The following is a 25,553-nucleotide window of genomic DNA, read 5'->3' as shown; positions in this document are numbered from 1 at the left end:
TCTGAAGGTTCAAGCCAGGATGTGTCATGTGGTACACTGCATAGTTCAGTTATGTCTGGAGGGTCATCTACGATGTGGCTGTGAGCGGTGTAAGAACACGCTTTGTTTGTATTTATCTTATAGGGAACTGATACAGCTTCATTCAGGAGAACTGTAAGTGTCTTGCCAACACTGATAACAAAAGTCAGAATTAGATTATAATTACATATTCGTCAAATATCATCTCAAGTCAAGTTTTATGTTAAATGTGTCAAAGTTTTTTTTTTCAATCATGATATCACAACCTTGTGGAAAAGATGTAGTGTATGAGTAATAATAAGAAAGCAGTTTTTCTTAGAGGCCTTGTTGACTCATCAAACAGGATGTGCAAATAGTACAGTCTATACAGGAACTGGAGCATTTTGTGTCTATCCTTAATAGGGCAAGATGGACGTGTTTTATGTTTTGCTGACATTATTATAACATGAAGGGTATATCATATGGTTCCAGCTCTCTGAGGTTTTATCTTTAGAAGCTCTCACACCTAAGCTTCCTATCATGCTGCGTTAATAATGGAACTTTTGTGTGGCATTTATGTGCAAACTGTGTGCTGGTAACACTTCAACACATTCCAGCGATTCTCCTTGCATGTCACATTGCAGTCAGCTGATCCCAAATATGCCCCGTGGCCGTGACCTCATCAGCATGGAAACCACATTCAGGCCTCACCACACAGTCTTGTCTAGCATAATAACAAACCAGGGCAAAGACAAGTCAAAGACACGCCCAATGCTTAGCATAATACAAGGCACAAAGACTTGCTTTTTAGTAGTAAGGGTTTATACAAAGCCAGTTTAATTAGGACTCATGAGAAATGATTATACTGTGTAATTTCTATGTTACAAAAATATAATACAATCATAATACAATTTACAGCAAGGTAATACAACAATCCATTGACTCACTGATTGAATCATAAGTCAAGAAACTTGACTTGACAGTTAATAAATGTAACTAACAAAAATGAGGAGTAGAATAAGAGACAAGTTAAACAATGAATAGTGCAAATAATAAATATACAGATACCTACTGGTGTATGCAATAGGTTCAGTACGTACCAATTGGACACTGTATATCTGGGACTGTATAGTACAATGACTATATATTATATAGTATATAGTCTATATAGTATGATATAGTAGGATGGTGGCACAGTGGCGAAGCATTGCCAACTCACAGCTCCAGGGTCCTGGTTCCAATCCTGAACTGTCTGTGGAACCCTGGATCCCTGGGTCCATGTGAATTTCCACTGAGATTTCCGGTATCCTCCCACGTCCCCAAAAACATAACAGTAGGTGGATTTGCTATGGTAAATTGCCTCTAGATGTGAATAACTGTGTAAATGTGTCTGTGCATGGTGACCTGTGATATATTCCAGGAATATATTGCTGCCTTGTGCCCAGTGCTCCCAGGATGGGCTCCAGATTATACGTGACCCTGACCAAGATAAGTGGTTACTGAAGATGAATGAATGAATGAATGAATGAATGAGTCATAGTACTGCATGTATTTTAATCAGAGTATATGTACATGATACAAATTATATAGCAAACTGAAAGGCTAAAAATCAATGTTCTTGACTGTAAATAATAGCATTGATAAATGCATTACAGCAGTAGTCATAGAAATTACAAAGATCCAAGAGGCCCCTTTTATCTCTTCTATTTGTGCATTTATGTCCCTCTCAGTAAAACAAAACAAAATTTCACTTAAATTAAACCAAAATGCACTGGAATGGATGCAACAAGATGTGTTTTAAATGAAGAACCTGGCTTTAGTTGGCATATTCGAGAGTGATATTCAACTGTACTGTCTATTTCAGATGGCCATTTGATGGTCATTTTATAAACGATAGAAGAGATCATAAAAATGTGGCTTATATCTGACCTAAGCTATAACTGCATGAATCAACATCTTACAACGTTCACCTTGAAGCTCTGCTGTCCTCTGGCACAATTAGAGCCAAAGACATCATGCAGTCATGAGCGCTATACATATATTTGCATAAAAGTCATGTACTCATGTATGAGTATAATTGTTTTTCTTCATATTCAGGAAGTTAATTTACCATAGATTTAGCATCTTAGTTTTTTAGTACTAAGCCAATGTTTGGTTTTATCCCTACTGTGCTACTTCCTCTGTATAATCATAATAACACATGAAAACGAGTGCAAGAATAAGCACTTGGCTGTGTGTCTCAGATACGTCATCATGTAGTCCACATACCACTTGCGTCACTATTGCGCAATCCTTTCTCTGCAGATGTGTCATGTATTCTGTCTTCCCGACAGTTGTCCTCTATTGTGTGCGTGCACACGCGCACACACACACACTGATTAAATCCAGCCACATATCTTTAAGCACAGTCTCCTTGCATATGTTAACCATCAACATGGTATGTGAAACAGACTTTGTCTGTGTGTGTGTGAGTGCTTTTAGGGCTGGAACAATATATTACAATAAAGATTTTTTTTCTACATTACTATTTCACACAATCGAAACACAGTGGTAGATATAAATAGCTTTGGGACTAGTGATGTGGTGTATACAGCGCATTAATGTCTTACAGTACACTCCATGGGTGTTGCTGTGCTCCAACACTCCAGTAGGAGTGAACTGGGTAAACATGATATTAGATACAAAGGGAGTAGAGTTTCAGTCTAGCCTGCTTTGTTAACAACAGATTAAAATTAAATAATTCTGGTGTCTTTTTTCTCATTGTAGTACCTTAAATGTTGAGTCTGACACTTCAAGGCAAATGTATGCCATGATACAATTAAGCAATTTACATTCTACTATGCTTTGTAGCATGTACAAAATGTTGAGCAGGCCCATGAGACATTAATTTTGGATGAAAATTACAATATGAAAAGGTCTAAGTGACTTTGAAAGGTTCATTATTGGGGCCGGCTGGTAGGAACTTTAGCCACCAAGACTGCACAACTGTTTAAAGAGACATGTTCATTTAGGTCTGTGAGAAACTCATCAGTAAATAGGGTTGGAAACTGTGGACAAAAGGGTACACTCAATGACTGGGATGCTTGTTCATTAATGTGACGTGTAAGAAAAAGTGAAGAGCAACTGTTCTTCAGGTGACTAAGAATATCAATGTAGCGCATGATCAAACTGTCAAAAAGATAGGGAGGGATGTTATAGTAGGGTTGCAGTGCATATACCCCTCATTACAAAGACAAATGCACATTTGAGAGTTGGAAAAACCTGATCTGGTCATTATATTCTAGACAAGTGGGCGACTGCTTGTGTGGCATAAACCAAGAGACTGGTACAGGTCTCAATGCTTGACAAGTCCAGTGGTTCTGTTATATAGTACTATTAGGGACATTTTGTTGCCATGATTTGAGTCCACTTGTCTCCTCAGAGAGAAGAGTTAATGCAAAACAATACAGAGTTATACTCACTGATCACCTTTATCTTTTGATGTTTTCTGTCCTGATAGGAGTACTCTCTTCCAGGATGACAATACCCAATCCACAGAGCATGAGGGATCTGAATGGTTTGATATGTGTATAAATTCTGTAAATAAAACACTCTAGCTTTTGCAGTCAGCCCAATTGAAATCTATGGGATATTTTAGACGTGTATATAAGTACATCATTAAAAAAACCCTTTTCATTCATACAGCTAATGTAATGACATTGCTCAATAATATGCACTTTTTGTAATGAACACATATTCCCATCTGAAGCCCATGTTGTTTTTGCACATAGGGGTCAGAGGAAGAAATGGTGAAAGAAAAACAACCTAACAAAAAAAGCAACAAGCAAACAGGGCAAATCGGAGGTGACACATTCATCAGGGATGTGTGAACGACTGCAATGACGACAATGGACATGGAGGAGTGGGACAACAGTTAGACTAATCCCAAACTTCAATGACATGACTTTGGTACAGTATCAGTTCTTCTGCTGCAGTCAGTGCATGGCAACATTCACTGCAAAATCCCACCCTCCCATTCTGACCACCTAAACATAACCCCCAATCCTACCCCCAAAACCCTTCTGCTATTATTGTTGGTACCTCTGTTTTTCTTGTTATGAGTTATTCCCACTATTACTTCCATTAGTATTGTTATTATTAATGTTTCTGATGTCATTATTAATTATTTTTAACTACTGTTTTTGTCACTGTTATTGTTGATAATTATATTAATATTATAACAAATATGATAATAGTTATTCATATCTGATAGTTATTGATAGATAATTAATAGTTTATGTTGTTTTTGTCAGTACTGTTGTTCTCACTGTTTTCCTAAGTTCTATATGGCAGTGTTTTTTTTTTTGTGGGGTCCATGAAGCATAGCCAGGAGGTCCATTCTCTTTATTTTGTTAGAGTGATGGAAATCAAAATCCACAGTTACCAAAGTTAATTACCAAAGTTTATTATTGCGTTCTTGTAGTTATTAGTCTATTTTAACTGTCACTTGAATTAAATGTGTTTAATCCTATAATTGAAAAACATGTACTGTCAACTCGGACCTAATGTGTTATGTCAGTGGAAAGTTCAGGAATAAAAGCTCTATAGTTCCAATAAATAGCAATAATATTTTGTACACATTTGAAGAATGAGCTTAATATTTGAATAATTTAAAAAAAAATCTGTGCTGAGAGGTCCTGTGGAATTCTTTTTTAAACAGCAAGAGGGGTTCTTGGTGGGGGAAAAGTTTGAGAACCCCTGCTCTATGGTCTGATGTTACCTAGAACGGCCCAGGAAGTGTGTTTGAACAAACAGCAGTCACAGAGCAAATGGCTCAATCATGTGCAATCATCTGCTGGAGCAGCAAAAGGACAGCAGTTGTGACTATACACTGAGCACCAACAACACAGAACTTTGTAATGTTGGGTGATACTATAGGTTGATGGTTCTGAAACTTCATGATCATTTTACACATATATTACCAGTGGTGAAAGAGTACATTAAACTACTGGAACAAATATTATTCAGTATATACAGTATGTACCTTATATCACCCAGAGTATATGTTACATTTTGGGATGAGTTTACATGCAGCAGTCTAATCATTATGCCAATTTTCTGTCCAAAAGCTTAAATTATTATAGTTTAAATTACACACAGTTTGTATGACTTACTGCAGTTTAGCACATACTTATATGGACACTCCAGCAAAAAATTTAAATGTAAGAATTAATGCATTTGTTGTAATCCTACTTAATGCTGAAGAACTGTAGATGCGTTTGCATGAGCATGTTGAATTTTTTAAAAAAATTTTATGACATCTATAACATATTTAAGTACATGCTGGGTAATATGATGGCACAGTGGTGCAGCTGGTCGCATTGCCACCTCAGAGCTCCAGGATCCCTGGCTCGATCCTGAGCTTGTGTTACTGTCTGTAGAGTTTTGCATGTTCTCTCCGTCTCTGTATGGATTTTCCCCAGGTTCTCCAGTTTCCTCCCAAAAACATGTAGGTGGCTACCCTATATTGCCGCAAGATGTGAATCTTGTGCCCAGTGTTTCCTGAGATAGGATCTGAATCCACTGCAACACTGATCAGGATAAAGCACTTGCTAAAGATAATGAGTAATTTATTAACACAACATTAATGGGCATAAAAGTGAAAAGCACCCAGGGTGAGGAGATGCAATACCACTACAGTAAACTAACAAAATTTTCCAGCGTTTTATGCCAGAATGCTGCTATTTTACTTCTTCAATTCCCTCTTGAAATATTGACCTATAGCCATTAAATCACTGCAAAGGTCAACTTTACAGTCTCCTGTGGCTGAAATATGTGAAGCAGCTCTCCTCTAATCCTGGCATCCTGCTGATACTGCTTAAGTTTAGTAAGGATCAAAAGACTACTAGTTCATCTAATAAATCATATCGTAATACTATGCAACATGGTATTTAGGACTGAGCGGACTAGAGCAAGGTTTTCAGCCGAGCGCTGAGCTACACATATGGTGTGAATATCCCTTTAAATATTTCCAAATTTTACTCTTTGTTTACATAATTGAAGGTGCCGCCTCAGACCGTGGCGCGCTTGGACTGTGCCACTGGAGGGAGAACATTTGATTTGGCTCGAAGTTGTTTCATTGAACGGAAACACTTTCACACAGATAATATAATTCAGGTTAAGTTTATACAGGATTATAATTACAACGTAATCTATGTCGAGAGTAGGAAGACATATTATAGCATTTCATTAGATTTCTCCCGGCCGCTCGCCCCATTTAAAGTAGGCGAGAGTGAGTGGTACAGTCCACCCCCTACCGTGTAGCCTAATGTTTTTCCACTTGGCAGAAAGCGGTCGAAAGACGAAGTTAGTCATTTATTTGATAATGGGGAATGTTTTGTAAAACATTTTAACTATTCAGCCTGTATCTGATGTATGAGCTTACTGAGTTTATTTTGTAAAAGCGAGAAACTTGAGTGGGAGCGTAAAAGAGGCGGAAAATGGCCGTTAGCCGCGTCCTTTGAAGTATTTTTGCTGTGATCTTTTCCTCTGGGTTGGAGCCACTAAATGCAGAGCGAGGAGCGGCCGCTTATTGAGCGGAACAGCCTGATGTTTTCTCCGGCTCAGGAGGACACCTGTGCACCCACCAAAGACCCTGTAAAGTACGGAGAACTGGTTGTTCTCGGGTGAGTTTGATAATAGTCAGCCTCACCCCCTCCAAATCCACTTCCAGGAGGAAGTTTAAGTTATCTAACTGGCGTTATCTGATCCGACACTGTGGAGGTTTCAAGTAGCCAGCTTTCCGTCTAACGTTAACGACACAGAGACTTTCAGCAAGCTGCTGTCTGCTGGTTTATTTTGGGCAAAAGCGTATTCTTACTAAATATATCCACGGAATCGGTTTGTTTTTGTACAGGAGGTATTTTGGAAGCGTAAGCGACCTCCTGTCGGCTGAAATTCACGCGCTCACGTTACTCACGACCCAAAACACGTGCTTTTCTCCGAGTCCTCAGCAGGAATAAGGCGCGTTTAGCTCCTTTTGCATCTGCCATGATGGAAAGGCGATTATTTCGATCTCGTAATACACATGGTAGCTCAATCGCTTTAACCAAGCCAAACCCTCATGCTTGGGGTAAAATCTGGGGGTTTCTGCTTTTGCAGCTGTTGTTAATTTACTGTGTTGCATTAGTTGGCCACAGCGGAGTCTCTCCGTCACTCAGGAAGTCCCACACAGATTCAGGGCTTTGGAGGAATTCGGAAGTTGTTTTAATCTACCAGACTTCTCTTTCCCATTTCCTCCCTTGTGATCAGCCTTCAGTTTTTTTCTTTTTCAATTTGTTTTTAAACAATCTTTCTTCCTTTACAGCCGCACTTTAATTTAAGCGTTATGACAGCCTTTCTAGAAGTTTCCTGTATATTTGTAATTTTTTTGCATATTGCATTTGACATCACATTGTTACAAATTATTGCTTTCTAAAGTGTGATCCTGATCTGAGGCTTAGACAAGGATCTGACAAGGAATGTCTTCACACCACATTATTATTATTATTATTATTATTATTATTATATGACTGATTCAGTTTTCATTACCCAGTTTCAGGCTTAACATCAGTACCAGGCTTGTTCTTGTCCTGCATGGTTCTTTTTTTCTAGCTGGATCTGCCTGGCATGGGACCCTGGCACACACTGGGGAGAGGGACTGAGGCTGAAAGAGTGTATTATTGATCTGGGCACAGGAACTGTGTCTCCTCAGTCCTGCTGTCTCTGTTCATTGTCCTCCCTGGCCTGACTGGCCTTATTGATAGGGTTTTGTGTGACCCTACTAGCCTCTTCGAAGCAACACCTCTGGCAGGACATTTTTATTTTCATTGACTGATCTCTGTGGGTGGAACTGAGGAAAAAGGGATCTCTCTGAGCCATTGACTCATTCAGTATGTGGTATTCAGTGTCATGTGTCATGCTTGTTTCCGAAATGGTTTTAATCTTGGTCACCTGAGAAGGGCTGATTGAGTTCAGGCCACATGCCACCATGTTTTTAGATAGTTTGAAGATTTGACTCAAGACAGAAACATACTATGTTCATTTTGCCACAAAAAGATTCACTGTACACAGTTTTGTGCAAGTATGTTTGTTTCAATGAATGCTCATGTCTTCTAAAACATTTAAGGCTCTAATTCAAAACAATAGACAGTTGTGTTCATGTGCAGGAAAGTGTAAAATTCACCCCAGTTGTGTTTAGACTGCTTTATGTCAGACAGAAATTCCTGCCATAAGGTTCAGCTAGAGTAATCTGTCTGGATTATTTTAACAAAACTCCAACCCCTAATATCCAACCCCCCCCCAGGTTTGTTGCTTTGTGATTTGTGGTGGCAAGTGAGACTGGCTCTGTGGGAATGACCCCTGACTGCAGGACAGGTGCAGCTGATCACTTCTGCAGAGGATTCTGGCTCAGGTCAAAAGGGAAAGGATTACAATCAGCTACATGGAACTGAGCACCTCTCTGAGAGAAAATGCCATGGAGATTTAGTTCTGTTGGATCTTTTCATTTATATTAAAAGCTTTAGCTAGAGAAGTCAGAATCAGATTGAGTAGCCTTTCCCCAGATGTATGTATGTATGTTGTGATCTTCCCAGCCTGGCTCATGACATCGCTAGTAAATGTTCAGTTAGGGGTATACGAATCAATAGCCATGCATCCAGGACAGGTAGAGTTCACGTTCCGCTTTTTTTTTTTTTTTTTTTTTTTTAATTTTTTTTTTAAATTTTATTTATTTTTTTTTTTAAATTGTCATTGCCCAGCAGACAAGTAGGTTTCACAATCAGAAAAAGAAAGGCCTACTTCTTATTGACTTTAGCAAAACTATATATTTTTTAAAAGCAGTGCACTTCTCAGTGGTGCAACATATCTTGATGCTGTAACTATAGCTTGTGTTTACGAATCCTGCTGCCTGCTGCACTACATGCATCAGCTGAAGCACAATCTGTATTATTTAACAGTTTTTACTGGGTGGATTAATTAGCTGCAACACATTACAGACTCAGTTATGTTTTCGAGCAACCATAACTGGGTAGGAAGCGTTTGTTGTGTCATGCAATTAAATCGCCTAATACTGAAGTCCTATAGTTTTTCATACTAGTTTGAATTATGCTGCATTTAACTTAACTCAGATGTGGGAAGTCTGATATTGGAATTATATTTTTTTTTCATGCATTTGAGCGACCGGGGTGGGGATAAGGTTACTTCTATGTTTGTCTTTTGTTAAAAGACTTGAGTGGTTTGGGTGAAATATTTTTAACAGTATTGATTTAGTCTGGAATTGTTTTTCTATACATTAAGAATCCAATAAAATTCTGCAGTTGCTATAAACATTAGTTATAGTTTTCTAAATAAGCAGTGTGATAAAAAATCATGGCATAAAAAGCTTTATAAGAATTGAAATCAAGACTTGAGAAACAATAAAACTTGTAATTTTTTATTTAAATATAAGATCCAAATAAAATATACAAGTTACAAAACCAGTTGAGCAGGTGCTGCATTAGACCCGCGGCTCACGCAGGCAACAGCAGTGGCATTCAGCGAACTCAGGCCAGATGCAGTTATCACATTTGCACTGAGCTGAAAAACAGCCGGCACTAATGACTCTGAGCCGAAATCAACCAAAACTCCTGTGATAGTAGCTGTGGTTTTCTATCACATCTATCCAATTAAATTTTATTTGTATTTATTTTTAACAATGGACACTGTCACAAAGCAGCTTTACAGAAGTACGTAAATTCCAGACATAAATTTTAAATATATAAATTTATCCCTAATGAGCAAGCCGGAGGTGTTGGTGGCAAGGAAAATCTCTCTGAGACAACACGAGGAAGAAACCTTGAGAGGAACCAGACTCAGAAGGGATTAAAAATACTTTATTTTCTATAATTGTATATTATATAGTCAAAAAGTGCTAATTGTGTAACAGGAACTTATGAGCAACTTATGAGTATGAGCATCAGAGTCATTTCAGAATTCATTATAGTTTTTACTTAATGTCTGTTGTATCAAACGGAAGTTATTAACTGTTCAATGATGGAGACTTGTGGAAATTGTTCCTAGCAATGAACGTGCATGAATTCTTAATCCTGATTCTGTTTAATATGGTACCTTTTGCTGGGATTGACAGTTTTAGACTTTAAACAATATAAAAACTTGAGTAACATGCTTAACCAACATAAGGAAGGGAACTGACTGACCTGACATGCAAGATTATCTTGTTTGCTCACCTCTAATTGTTTTAGAGAAAATTCTTTAAGAAAAAAGTGGGATTCCCTGAATTTGTTCAGTCTAGTGACTATATCGTGCTCCAAACAGTTTGTTGTTGTGAGGTGTTCAAAAATTTGTTTTTCCACTGGAAACTAGCACAAGATTCTGAAGGTTGTGGCCAGAAAAGTGCAGAAAAGATATCAGATGCTCTGTATCATATGGGCAGGGCATCAGAGGCTGTCTGAGTGCAAACATTGAACTGTAAAATGTTTTCCACAGAGGTTGGAACAAAGACTATACGTTTCATTTGTAAGTAAGTTGTTGCTGTGCCCAAAGAATATAATTTCAGTTGGCCTTTTCCAACTAAACATAACTATGTTGGTTGTTATTCTGAGGAGCCGGCTACTGAAACGTCCTGACTAGCCGCTAGTTTACAGGCTCTGCAGATTGTTTCAGCCTTCTACAATAACTGTTGGATATATTATTTTGTTGCATAGCAACATGCCATTAGTCTTTTGGAGTTGCGTAGACTAGTCAACTAACACTACTCACTAGTTGCCACTGTGGGGAGACGCTGATTAATGGAATGATGGAAAAAACAGCTATGTTGACAGTAAAGAAATGCAAGCAGATGCTAAAGAAAGCAGGCTAACTGTACCTTGTTAGTTTGAAAATATTCCAGCCTAGACAAAACCAATTTTACAGTCAACAGCACATTTTGTAAGACTCTGTGTGGAGAAAGTGTTTTTTAAAAAAGTTTTATAGTGTAGAGATGTGAGCGGGACTGTGTTTTAATCTGCTCCCAGTCGCACTCGGCTAGTTTAGGAAGTGATTCAGACATAGCTGTTCAACTCCCGGGTTATCATCAACCTGGAAAAACCACTGAGGCCAGGGTGCCCGTTGAAATGAAGTTGACCAACATGAGCTTAAAAGCTAAAGTAAAGGCTTTCATTATGACAACCATTGTTTTTTGTCATACATTGTCATACATACCACCCTCCATGCTTAGCTCTGTTCTTTCATCTGTAAAGTACCAGTGTCATTTACTGATGCAGTATTTAGTGCACCACATATTCTATTGCGTTTTAATGTGAATATAACCATGCAGGCATCTATAATTGCACTCCTCCACTATTGCAATTATTAGAACATGGTGTGTAAGGAAAACATCTGTTTGTACTGTATAGCAGAGACAGAAAGAGATTACCCACATCAGGAGGCAGTTTTTAGCTTTTTGACACTGCAGAATTTTTCTTGGTGTTTCAAAATCAGCAAGTCATGGCTTTTGTAGCAAAGGTGCTGTTATCAAAAAAGGTTTTTATTGTAGTGCCTGGCAACTTAATGTGCATTGCATTGCACTTGATTCTCACTTTAAATGAGCTCATTTGACTAAGTACATCTTATTACAGGAACCCAAAATTAGAGCCCACTCTCATTCATACACAGGTACAATGGATCCCTCCCTAACGGAGACCGTGGAAGGAGGAGGAGCCGTTTTGCCCTCTACAAGAGAGTCAAGGCCAACGGCGTTAAACCAAGCACCGTACACATCCTCAACAACCCACAGGCCAGCAAGGTACCTCGCATTTTGTAATACCTTCTTGTATAGGTTTCATTTCTTGGTCACCAAACACAGAATGAGTGGACTGGCTGAAGGGGGTTCCTCTAACAAAAAAAAAATAAATAAAATGTAGCAGTTGATACATTTGTTGTAAATATGCCTACTTTCAGCAGAAGAGTATAAGCATGTTTACAACAGTTGTATAGAGGTGGGAGAAAACTGTAATGGTCTGTGAACTGCTTTGGAGCCGATATTTGGGGTCAGGCTGCTGTTTTTTTTTTTTTTTTTTTTCCCTTCTCCAGCTGCACCACTAGCTAATGCAGAAGGAAGCCAGAAATGAATGATACATAAAGTAACCCCTTTTTTTGTTAAAAAAAAAAAAGTTATGCTAAAATTACAATGTTACAATGGGAAGCTTTAATTTCAGCACTTTGTAGGCATATTTCAGCTAAATCATAATTTTTTTGTTTGTTTCATGCCAGTTTCTTCAATTTTGTCATTGCCCACTAGCTAGATCTCCACTACTGCTAATCGGGGAGGCTGATGGCTAACACTTGCTTCCTCTGAGACCTATGCAGCTCTCTTGTTGCTGTGACATGGGTGGGATTTAAATTCACTATTTCCTGTCAATAGGGCGAATGTGTTTCTGCTGCACTACAATAATTGTATGACAGGTTTGTAATACTGTATGTCACGGGTAGTGACGAAACACTGAAATATCTAAACATGACGGCAATGTAAAATCATGAATACTGCCATAATAATAGCACTGCAGAATACTACATAACATGATTAACATTTTAAATTGCTATTGTATTCAATGCTGGTTGGAGCAAAATGGATTTCTGACAGCTGTTTCATTGAGACGTTATTGCTGTGGTATTCCCAGCAGTGATCTCTCTGGAACGTCTCTCTCAACCAATAAGATATGGAACCAGGCTGTACTTCTGGCTGTCAGGAGGAGATGTTTGGAGGTTTTCCCTCTTCTCATTTAGCTGTGGGTGTGCCAGAATGGAATGCTGTGAAAACCCACTTGTGTGGCTTTTGGCTGGCTGCCTCTGTGAAGAGGCTTTAAATAGCATCGATATGGTAATAAAGCAGCATTGACTAATGATGTCAGAATTATGATGTCAGACGTAGTCACCAGCCACAAATATCTGATCCAGGCCATGATGACTCCTTTGGCCTTTTGTTTGTTAGTTTGTTTGTTTTGTTTTAGATTCCTCTGTCATAGCGCCTGCTTTTACCTGTGGTGTGGTGTTCCCAGTAAAACAATAAAGACGACCTGTTGATTAAGGATGTGTAGCAGTAGCACTACAGTTAACTCCTGTAGTGAATGGAAACCTTTTTAAAAGGCCAAAAAAATAAGTCACTAAAGCATTGTTCTCTGTAGCTGACATTACTTTCCCTTCCTGAAACAGTGCAGCATTACTTTTTAAATGCACTTGTGCTTGTTTTGGGTGATCTGACCTTTTTTAAAGAGCACTGTTGATGAAAGCTGCACCAGCTCCTCAACGTCTGAAGTTCTCCTGGTAGTGGCTGATTGTTTTCTGTGTGGCACATGACCAACAGACCAGAACTTTCCCTCAGTCATGTGAGGTTATGGGCTCAGAATAGCCACGGAATTCTGCTGCTTTATTTTCACACACAGCCATCGGTGGACCTCTTTAACTTGCATGCATTGTCATATATTCCGTGTATATATATTGTCGTACATTATTAGAATAATATTTTACATATATGTAATGTTTTACATATACATATATTGTCGTACATTATTAGAATAATGTTTTAATATGCAAATTGTGTGTGGATGCACAAGATGACACTTTAAGCTCCCTACAGCTGTCTTATGCCATCACATTCTACAATTAAATTTCATTCATTTAATTTCATTTAATTAAATTTCATTTCATTGTTAATTTGTGACTTGTTGAGCTAATTACAACTTGTTTATCTATGTACCTATGTTAACTGTCTCCTAGCATACTGCCACACAGTTATTAGGCTTCATAATGCAATGTTTTTTCTTAAATTGAAATGCATTTTTCAAAACTGCAGCCCTTAGCACTCATAGCACTTGGAACCTGGAGGCAGCTACACAATTTCTTGCCTTGCCAATTACCTTGCACTCTGACCCCAACTTCCTAAAAAGATGGGAAAAGAATTTCACTGTGAAGTATATATGACACATGAAGGCTTTCTGTTTTTTTCTTAAACTACATATATAGCAAGCAGGATATTTTGCCATCTATTTAAATTGAAGAAGAATTGATGCTTTTCCTAGCAAATTACTGGTATGCCTTTTTTTTTTTTTTTGCTGTTGGCCACTGTGCATTCTTTTTCAGTGCTCAGTGAGGGTTGGTGAAAATTTCTCTACATGCACTGTGAATCATAGAGCTTTAAGGGTCTGCCACATTGTGTATCCTGCCTCTTTCAGCTCAGTGGCCTTCTCCTGCTGTAAATGGCTAAAGAAGGAATAACAGCTCTATAGCAGTGACACCCTCTTCAGCTGTGTTATTCTAATGTTAAAGTGTTACAAAGAATAGCCATTCATTTTACTGTTAAAGTTGCTCTGAACTGGGCTTGCATTCAGCCAGAAGGCAACAAACTGTCACTGAACTCTTCACAGAACAATGCGTGTTTCTCTGGAGGTCTTTCAGTTGTGTTTCTTTGTCAGAGTTGCATTGTGAGCTCTGCAGCAATTGATGGCCGTTGTGGCAGCTGTAAAACTACAGCTTACTGTGACCCAACAGCATCTCCTTACACTTTCCTCACAAAGCATAATTGTTCAAAGATACAGTATAGCCCATGGGCCTCAGGGCTTATTGTCACTGCTCTTTTGTGTTTTTGTGCCCCAGTGTACATTGGGGATGGGATGGGAGATGGTGGACCCCCTATGAAGCTAGAAGTGAGAGAGAAGTGCTGCGTCTCTGCCAGCCTCCATGACTAAAGCTGCATACTAGGCTGCTTTCATAAGGCTATTTTGGCATCCATTATAAAATGCAGGGATGTGTGTTGCTGGTTTATTGTAGGTGTGTTTATGGGTGATGATAACCTTATTCCAAGTAAAATTCATTCAAACATGATGTTTGTACATATTCAGTATGAGAATATATAGGACATGTCTTTTAAGTTAAAAAACCTGCATAGGATTATTTATTCATCTTCAGTATTTGCCTTATACTGGTCAGGGTTGCAGTGGATACAAAGCCTATTCTGGGAACACTGGGCAGGAGGTGAGAATACATCCTTAGATGGGACCATCGTATGTACTTTGTGCACACACCTTCATACACTCATTCACTCCTGATGGCATTTTAGCTATTCTGCGTACTGTCCAACATGAGCAGAACATGCGAAATTCCACACTGACAGTAACCCAAGCTCAGGACTGAACCAGGGACCCTGTGAGATGTGAAGCAACAACGCTACCCGCTGCACCACTGTGCTTTCTATAGAAACATCCCAAAATAAAAAATGCTGGTTTGTCCTGTACCACGTCTATTCTTCTGGCTTCAAATTGCAGTGGTGAATAAAAACTATTCAGAACACAACCCTGAAGAACCCTGTATAAATATCGCAGTGCTACTAAGACTTGTTTTGAAAATGAATGGCTGCCACCTTTTTAAAGTTATATCTGAAAACCTTTCATTTCAGGCAAGCTGTTACCAACCTATCCTGGTCATGTGCCTTCATAAAATGAAACATATACGCGAGTCATGGTTCACAATGACCAGGCTTGTATATCTCTGTATGTGACTTGATAACTGCAATTAGTTTTTCCTCCAGCCTGCTCAGCCCTGAAAGGGCCATCTTCCAGTGCCTGGCACATGGTTAAACACATGTCCGAGTACTTTCCAACTCTGCTGAACTTTTTAAAAGCGCAACAGTGAATAATTTCCATGCATTATCTTGCATTGGTGATTGTTTTTCATAGTGGTACTTGAACACATAAAATGAGTACATGATATTTGTAGTTACAGGAAAGCAGCTGTTTTGCATAGCAGTACCAAATATAGTAATGCTTGTACTTTGGGAAATAGTACCAGCTAAGGTTGTTTGCAGGTACAAACAGAAGTAACTACTGTGGGATTGGTCGGAGTTTCTGCAAGAGTAGGTGGGATTGGTCAGAATTCCCATGGGAGCAGGAGGGATTGCTCAGAATTTTTGCGAGAGTGGGTGGAATTGGTCAGAATTTCTGCAGGAGTATACTGAAAAAAAAAAAAAAAATACTCGTTGGATTTACTTATTTCAAATGCTAACATCGGTTCCACGTGACTGAGTTGAGTGGAGTTAACAAAATTTGTTTCCATACATCCAACATGAATTGATAATTTTCAAAGCCCTGAATAAAATCGAACGCCATGCTCTCACCCGAACTGAAGACCGAATCCAGGTCACTGTCTTTCTGTAACGTTACCATGTTACCACTGTGCTATACTACCACACATGCATTAAGCCTCTTATATTTATTCTATAGTTATAGGTAATGTTACTACCAACATACTCATGAGATTTCATAATGTAATTGGTTTACGTTAATCCTACAGGAATTGATGATGCTCACAAAATTCAATCGAGTAATTAGAAACTTACAAAAGTTTTGTATAAGCAATGAAATTCCGTTTTGATGAGAAACTTAATATTTTTATGTAAACTCTACCTAATATGTTCTCTTAAATCTGACTGACCACATATTCCATTTTTTTCACTGTAGGGGTGATTGGTCAGAATTACTGTGGGAGCAGGTGGAATTAGTCAGAAATTCTGAGAGAGTGGGCAGGGTTGGTGAGAAATTTTGTAAGAGTGGGCAGGAGTGGGATTATGGCTAAGACGCTCACTATGTATTGTGTAATAGCTTGCTCTATGAGCATCATGAATTCACATTGTAATATAAATAAGCTGTTATTCTGTTTTGTGTGAATTTCGAGAAGTATTTCACAAAGTTAAGTTATTACATGCCGAGTACAATTATTCTACCACCTGTGCCAATCAGTAGTCCATCATCGTTTTGTCGGATACTGAAATGCTCTCGTGAAACCTGCGAGTTCTCACTCTCAAATTCATCACTACTTTCAAATGCTGTGAGTATATGACCATGCTCTGCATAAAATGCATGGAAGTGCATTCTATGCTGTTTGTACATATACTCACACTTCCCAAATTCTGACTCCATATCCAGTATTCACTCAGACTGCTGTGGCCAGACTCCCACCAACCTGTTTTTCTCTCTCTAGCTGTTGTTTCCTCTGGTGTAGTGCACATGACCTCGTTTCCACTCCCCTTGTGATGTGGAGATTTGGAAATCGCAGATTAGCGCGAGAAAGGGGGTGAGGAGAGAAAGGTGGTTACACTGATAAAATCCCTTTTTGTCCTGTGGAAAAGGAACTGTGGAATGGCTACATTTAATTAGATATTTTGTCCTTGCCCTGGATGATGATAGTTAGAAAGCTTTTTGTACACTGCGCTGTAGGTTACATGTCTCTTTGCTGTGGCTAATGAACATGTATTTGCCTCTCATTTTTAATTAAATGAATAAGCAAGAAATCACTGATAATGTGTTTGTTTAAAAAAAAAAAAAAAAAAAAAAAACTTCTGATGGCTGCATGAAACATGAGACTATCTTCTTCACATATGAATCAATGCACTGCTCTTCTATATCTTTTCTTTAACTATAATGTATATAGTATTGTCCACTTGCTGCTTGGTATAGTCACAGATGGCTTCTGAATGCATTATGGAAGTGGTTAAATACTTTTACATAATCAAGTGACCTTATTTTGTCTTTCAATCAAATGGGATAGATGTTCATGCTCAAATAGTAACAGGGAGTTAAGATGGCTATCCAAATGATGCTTACCTAAAGCCTAACATTTACAATGCATTAAAACAATGTTTTCAGACTCAAAAGCAGGATGTACATGAAGACCTAAAACAATGCTCTTCCCAATGATCATTGTATGCTTTCCTGTTGTGACATGATAAATAACTTGTTCACTCTGACTCTCTGACTCTTGTTTACTCAGTTAGGTTGTGGCTGTGGCTAGAGAATAACAACTATTGTTGCTGTTATGTTGTAGGCTGTAAACTGTAAGGGCCAGCACAGTATCTCCTATACTCTGTCTAGAAACCAGACTGTGGTTGTAGAGTACAGCCATGACAAAGACACAGACATGTTCCAGGTACAGTAAAACACACACACAACAATGATGCATCTGTATAAGAGTTAACTGGATATACATATTTTTATGTTAAATAATATGAGTTATGTAAGGAATAAAACATGACAGGGTGTGCTGTAATAGCAAAATGATAATGGTGTCGTGTAATGAGGCTTGGCATGAAACAGACTGCTGTTACCACCCTGAGGTTGATTATTTTCTATTAACATCATGCCCCAAAATGTTTTATTCCTATTGTACCACAGCAATTTGTCAATTATTACAGTTTTTAATTTATTAATGAACAACACTGTGCTTTTTAACCATGTAATGTTGTGAAATGTCTGCAAGGTAAGGTAGATCCTATTATCATTTATAACATTTATAACAGCTATAAACAATTGTTCCGTTACCAGACCAAAAAAAACAGAGCTTGTCCTGTTACAGAAAAGCCAGAAAGTGCACAGTCCTCCGCCCTGAAGACTCTCCCATGTCAGAAAACTTGCTAACTGTTACAAAACACTGATCCTGGAGACTTCTTCCATAAACAAACAAATAAATAAATGTCTCTGTACAGAAAACTTTGCCATGTCAACAAGTATGCATTTTTCTTTGTTAAATAACAGTGTATTTTTAATCTGTTTATTATTAGCTTTGTATTATGTGAGCCGTCTACCATGCAAGTCCCTGTGAATGAGTTGTTACTATAGAAACGATAATGTAATCAGATTTGAGAATTCAACAGCGCTGTGGTATACAGTACAATAGTTTATGGTTAATGCTGGTTAATGTGTGTGCGTGTGTGCGTGTGTGCGCGTGTGTGTGTGCGTGTTTGGGAGCATGAACGTGTACAAACAAAACAGGCCAAAGATAAATGGCCAGAAATGAAAAGTTAAAACGGGAACCAACAGGTACCCACAGAGGGAGAAACAGTTACTGTAAACAGGAACTAAAGTTGGAGACTGTTTAGTTTAAGTGGTTGGATTTACTTGCACATTTAGTGTTATTTAAAGTGATGTTTCATCGTAAAGCAAAATAATACTCAGTAACTTTGGTCCATTCTTTCAATTTTAGTAAGATTGTTACTGTGTCTGTATTCCCTGCAGCATTTAAATGTGTTATTAAAATGTGTTATTAAAGAAGAAAGTGGAAGTGCAGACAGACAGTGATACCGATGTTCTGCATTGGAATAGAATTTTTTCTTTTGTTTCTAAAGTACAAAATACATAAGGTGCAATTTGGACATCTTTATATATGTATATATCTATATGTATAGGACTGCTATTGATGATTGAAATGTAAGATTAGCCCGTTTTAAATTTCATGGGTCCTGCCTATCAGTCTTTTTCCAATGACCACACATTTAAACACACTTAGCTATTTTTTTTGGCTGTGAATTTAGATTGGGCGATCGACAGAGAGTCCCATTGACTTTGTGGTGACGGACACTGTGTCTGGTGGTGCAGACGGCGAGGACTCTCCCATCACACAGAGCACCATCTCACGCTTTGCCTGTCGGGTGGTGTGTGAACGCAACCCTCCGTACATTGTACGCATCTATGCTGCAGGCTTCGACTCTTCCAAGAACATCTTCCTAGGGGTGAGTGTGCACTTCCACATGACCATACACTTGCATGCATATATTGTCCGTGAAAGAGGCTACTTTTATCACTGGTATTTGAGAAAGCATCTATCTATATATACATAAATGTCCTGGCTTGCAAGGTATCATCATCTGCTGATCCAGTGGAACCTTCCAGAATAACCTGGTAAATATAGATATAAACAGAATTAGTTATGGCACTCAGATGTATTTGTGCACGTCTAGTTGTTTAGCATGTTTTCACCTATCCACAGGAGAAAGCAGCCAAATGGAAGAATCCAGATGGCCAGATGGACGGACTGACAACCAATGGTGTGCTGGTGATGCATCCGCGTGGTGGCTTCACAGAAGAGTCCAAGCCTGGTGTGTGGCGAGAGATATCTGTGTGTGGAGATGTATATACACTGAGAGAGACTCGATCTGCACAGACAAGAGGCAAATTGGTTAGTGCTACAAAATGTTTAATGTTCCACACATTAGGTTCAGAAGTCTTAGTCCACTACAGACATTTTCTAATACAGACTTTCTCTTAAAAATTTACAGTACTTAGTTATTATTTGGTATACACAAACATATGGAGAACCAGTCAATTGCAGTCTTCAATATTCTGACGTTTGTGGCCAGAGGTACAAAAGATATCGGACTCTCCATGGCCCATGGGTGACACGTCTAAGGCTGAGGCTAATCTGTTGGTGGACATACCAAATATAACAAATAACAATTTTGACCTTCAGTAAATTATAAAAATAAATAAATAAGCAGTCAAATTTTTATTAGTGATGTGTAATGCTTTACATTACAAATAAATAATTTCTATCCTGCTTCATTTTAACATGAACTGGAAGTGTTTCCTAAAGGCACCATAGTTCAGACATTTTATTATTATTTAAAAAAAAAAAAAAAAAAATATATATATATATATATATATATATATATATATATATATATATATATATATATATATATATATATATATATATATATATATATAAAGAGATAACTTTTAAACCCAAACCGTAGACACTTGTGATGATTATTAGGTTTCACTGTTTTGGTGGAAGCGAAGCCAGAGGAAATTTGATGAAATGTATGATCTTGGATCTTATCAACAGCAAATAATTTCCTCCTGACTTCAGTCTTGCGTCACAAACTTGAAAAAACATTCCAGTATTGGGTTTGGCTGTACAGCACAGACCTCTGAACCATACTGCTTTTCACTGTCCATGACATGACTTATTCAGAGACTTATTTATGTTATTGAACAACTACCTTAGGTTGTATATAAAATAGTCATAATGTACTTTGTGGTTCTGTTTGCTGTCAAAATGAAGATAAGATAATTACTAAAGTTCTGTCATTGTTGGAACATTCCTGATGTAAAAATGTGCTGGACCTCTTTCAGCACTACTGCATCTCAGCCCATCTTTAAATTAAAATGATCTCAGTTTCTAAATTAACACATTAAAGGAATTCAGTTGCTTCATTTGCAAACCGTTTAGTAAAGCTGCTGTTGAAGCAAACATCATAAACTGATTTCGTTCCAATTTAAAACTGGTCAACCTTTTTAAAAGTTGGATTGCAACTGGAGTAAATCCAGAGAGAGTAGTAGTTTTTTTTTTGTTTTTTTTTTTTTTTAATTATTATTTTTAAAAATTTTTTATTTTTATTTTTTTTTTATTTATTTAAAAAAAAAAAAAAAAAAGCTCTCTAGCACCCTCTGCCGGTCAAGTGATTTTATACAATATGCAGATACTAGTTTTATTGACTGTGTGCATCTCACAATATTTTATGTCAGTAATGGTACAGGCAAATTGATACATATGAATAAGAGGGAATATTATTTCACCTCCTTTAAAATTTGAGCCCTTGGCTTATTTAATTTAAAAGCACAACACAATATGAGTGGCTTTATTTACACTTCATATTCTGTGTTTTCCCATACCATTTCTTTTCATGATATAAAATACTGTTGCAACATGATAGTATTTATTTTAAAATATCCCATCAGAATTTTTAGCAATATAAAAACAATATTTATGGGAAAAGACATATGCTCTTCACATGCTTGGAATGGCAGATTGTTATGCACAGTTGTGAGTGTAATTAAGAGAATAAAGTAAAGTGATATTTTTAAATGAATTTTTTGTTTCACCTGAGTATAATGTATCATGTTGATGTTCTGTTTTAAGTAAAATTTAAGATGAGGTCCTTTTGACTTTAGAATGTAAGAGCACCCTGCGTATATATATCCTAACTGGGGATAATTTATTTTTTTTTTGATGTTCAGGTGGATAATGAGAGTAATGTACTGCAGGACGGCTCTCTGGTGGACCTGTGCGGTGCCACGTTATTGTGGCGCACGGCCGAAGGTCTCTTTCACGCACCCACGCAGAAGCACCTGGAGGCACTGCGCCAGGAGTTGAACGCTGCCCGGCCCCAGTGTCCTGTGGGCCTCAACACCTTGGCTTTTCCCAGCATGCAGCGGTCCAGTCGGGCACTGCCCAGTATCGCCCAGCAGCAGGACAAGCAGCCGTGGGTGTACCTGGCATGTGGGCACGTGCATGGCTACCATGAGTGGGGCCACAGCTCAGAGCGTGAACCTAACGGCAAACGCGAGTGCCCCATGTGCAGGGCTGTGGGGCCTTACGTGCCATTGTGGCTAGGTTGTGAGCCAGCCTTCTACGTGGACTCAGGAGCGCCTACGCATGCCTTCGTACCTTGTGGTCACGTCTGCTCTGAGAAGTCGGCCCGCTACTGGTCTGAAATTCCTTTACCGCATGGTACCCACGCTTTCCATGCCGCATGCCCGTTCTGTGCCACGCAGCTCCATGTCACACAGGGATGTGCTAAGCTCATCTTCCAGGGCCCTGTAGACTGAGTGTGCAGGACAGAGTGGAGCAGATACATGAGGATTGGTTGGATTCAGATGGAGCATGGATAAGAACTGTAAAAGGAAAAAAAAAAAGAACACAGCGAAGGACTGTGGCACACCACAAGCCATGAAGCCATGCTCATATACTCAAATACTACTTCCAGTGGAAATTTTTTTTTTCCCATCACTGTAATATCAGAGGTTACCTTGGAGATTGGCAAGACTGTTGGACATGACAATGAAGCAGTCTTATTTAGCATAAGCTGTTGGATGAGTTAGTCCACAGGTATTGTATCCCAGCAGCACTGTGAGAACACTTTCAGATGCCCTTTTGAGCATTTCCTTGGTACACTGATTTTTAACTATGTAATGGAAGAAGCAGCAGGTGAGTTTAGTAACCACCAAGTTATAATATAATTAAGACTTCAGCTTTTTGGGGATTGTTTTTCCATTAACCAATAGTCTAATACAGTATTAAAATTTACAGAATTAAATGATTGAGAACTATATTTGCTTTGGACTTAAAGTACCAAAATTTGGTTTTCCAAAGATAAAATGGCTGCTAAAACTGGACTATTCTTGCCAGATCAAGGACAAAAATGGATCACTCTCAATCACTGCTTGATCACGAGCACAATTCTGCATTATTAAAATAGGTCTAAGGGGTTTATAGTTTCTAGGCAGTTTTTTGTTTTGAACAATTAATGTCTCTGACCTGTAAGGTTTCCTGATGTAGAGTTTTTGATTCAGGAATTTTATTGTACTGTAACTTGTGAACCATTTTTGTTGCTAGTGAAGGAACAGTATGCAGGCAGGTTTGATCGGGAACATCCACATCCCTGTAAATAACATCCATAATGTAGACGTTGCTTTAAACCAAAACCTATAAACTTGGTGATTTTGGAAGTTTGACAGCTGTGGAACGAACAGGCTGTCGGCCACTGATGAGCCGGTTTCCCACTTCTTATTGATTCCAATTTTCTCACCAATGAAAATTCACTTACTAATAGGATGTGAACTTGTTTTATAAAATGAAAGAAACTTGTCTTCTATTTTCTTAACCTTTGTACCGAGAAAGATTTTAGATCTGGCAAATGGGGGAGTTTTTTTTAACAGTCATTTGAATGAGTTATTTTAATCAGAAATGGGGTTATTGCATTTTAAAAACATTATAAAAGATTTAATTCAAAGTAGCCCTGTTTTGTCTTTCATTTTTACTACAGATGCATTTTTACTACCATTATATGTAGTTTTTTTTTTTTTTTTTAAACAGAAAAGTTTATCTTGTTAACCTGAGTTCAATACTGTAAAAAAAAAAAAAAAAAAAAAAGCTATTGCGGTGGTAATAACAAATTATCTGGCCAATATTATGTCAAAATTTGCAACCGTGAGCAAGCAGAGTGATTCCACAGTGTTGCTGAAAACAGACAGCAGAGATGTAAAGCTACTCTTTGTCCCAGGTGGCTATAAATGAGATTTCTTCTTAAATGTTACTCAGATTTCTCTTGTTTATTACTTTTTATGGCCACAGTATGGCGCTGCTGCCAAAGCAATTGGATAAACTGAAACTTTAAAAGCTGAAGCTTTAAAAATACACCAAAATATTTCTGGAGAGAAATGTCAGTGACTGGGTCAGAGGAAGCCAAAAAAGAGGAAACTCTAAACAAATAGCACTGAGTGAATAAACAATGGATAAAAATGCCTATTTTAAAGAAATAATCTCCTCTGCAGTTTCTATGTAAGAATAATGCAGTGTATTTTCACTAGGAATCCATTTTTGCTTTTTTTCAAAAAATGTGTCCTAATATTTTCCCTGTGCGAGACGCTATGAAAATATCTGTTTTAAATGGTTTTACGAGATATGATTTAAAGAAAAATGTCTGCTTTGAAAGAACCCTTTGTCTAAATATTAAATGTACACAAAACAGTTCTAATTTAGACCTGGCGCTTAAGAACCCAAAAATCGTTTATAAATGTATCCTGACAGTTGGCCATCTGTACATCAGAGTGTGCAGTATAGTTCTCAAGAAACCCCATATGTGAAAAAGCTTTATAGAATGTCATCCACATTATCAATTATGTAGTGATTAGCTTAGCTGTCATTTTCACATCATTGCTCTCTATAAATAAAGGCATATAAAAGGATTTAGATTTCAAACCTACTGTTTAGCTGCTATGAAAAGAAGGGATCAGTAATGTGTCATGATTGCTAATTAACATTTTCTTCTGTAGATAATGGAGAGGGGGGACGAGTGTCTCAGTCCTACTCAATGCTGTTTTTGTGAATGACAATGAATATGCTAAAGGTGACTCTATGCTTCTTCCAGAAATCTGGACTTGGCTTGGTTTCACCTAAAAATTAAAATTACACCATTCTGACTGAGGTAGAAACAGCTTGAATTCTGTTTGCTCTAGAAATTTAATTTCTGTTGTTTTACACTGAGATAAAGGAATGATTCAATAGCATATGTATAATCTGTGTAATATGCCAAAAGAAACAACAAAAAATGGTAAATTATTTCTTGCTGTACTCATGTGCTCATCAGCAGTGTATTTAAGTCTATAATGTGTATATGCAAAGCTAGATTGCGAGAGTGTTGTTTTATTGACGTTATTTACAGCTGATGAAACAGATTTCCCTCACATTTTTGCTTCCAAATCAAAGATACCAACTATTTGAGCTTAATATTAAGAGCTCTATAGCATTCAGTTTCTCTCTCATCATGTGAGTGTTCACACCCGCACACAGAATGCTAGAAAGGCAGAAGTGAAGACAATGTCTTGTATTCAATCCCTCCTGGCTGTCTCCACATGATGCCTGCCAGCTTATAAGAAGTGAGTACATCTGAGGGATCAAAGCATGCGGAGGAGAATGATCTGCAAGCTTGCATCAGCAAACCTGACATACTGATGTGCCACGTTGTGATGTCAAATCCTAATATGGCAATTTTTTTCAGTCCGTTCCTGCATCTTTGCATATGCATCAGTAAAGTCAGTCACACAGTGCCTTATTATTTAGAGTCCTGGTTTAAGCCAGTCTGTGTATAAAAGTTCACTCCTTTTTTACCATCCTGGATGAAGAGAATTGATAACGGATTGATTATAAAGATGATGGATATAAAAAAATTCTTC

General features: G+C 37.9%; 1 protein-coding gene across 1 annotated transcript; it reads left to right on the top strand.

Annotated features, from left to right (window-relative positions):
* The first annotated feature begins 6,163 nt into the window (after positions 1-6,163).
* Positions 6,164-24,800, top strand: peli2 (pellino E3 ubiquitin protein ligase family member 2). Its single transcript, XM_026934046.3, has 6 exons — positions 6,164-6,662; positions 11,668-11,797; positions 17,866-17,967; positions 19,349-19,546; positions 19,804-19,992; positions 21,837-24,800. The coding sequence occupies exons 1-6, from the start codon at positions 6,544-6,546 to the stop codon at positions 22,425-22,427; spliced, it is 1,329 nt and encodes a 442-aa protein (XP_026789847.1). The 5' UTR covers positions 6,164-6,543; the 3' UTR covers positions 22,428-24,800.
* Positions 24,801-25,553: the final 753 nt, after the last annotated feature.

Source organism: Pangasianodon hypophthalmus, chromosome 10 (assembly GCF_027358585.1).
Source record: "Pangasianodon hypophthalmus isolate fPanHyp1 chromosome 10, fPanHyp1.pri, whole genome shotgun sequence".
Taxonomy (NCBI): domain Eukaryota; kingdom Metazoa; phylum Chordata; class Actinopteri; order Siluriformes; family Pangasiidae; genus Pangasianodon; species Pangasianodon hypophthalmus.
The sequence above is the reverse complement of the archived record's forward strand: the minus strand, read 5'-3'. Positions and strand labels throughout refer to the sequence as shown.

Excerpts from the sequence above, each read along its gene's own strand:
- peli2 (XM_026934046.3), top strand. The coding sequence starts at position 6,544 with ATGCAGAGCGAGGAGCGGCCGCTTATTGAGCGGAACAGCCTGATGTTT. Across the intron at positions 6,663-11,667 it reads GGAGAACTGGTTGTTCTCGG|GTACAATGGATCCCTCCCTA; the intron begins GTGAGTTTGATA and ends ATTCATACACAG. Across the intron at positions 11,798-17,865 it reads ACAACCCACAGGCCAGCAAG|GCTGTAAACTGTAAGGGCCA; the intron begins GTACCTCGCATT and ends GTTATGTTGTAG.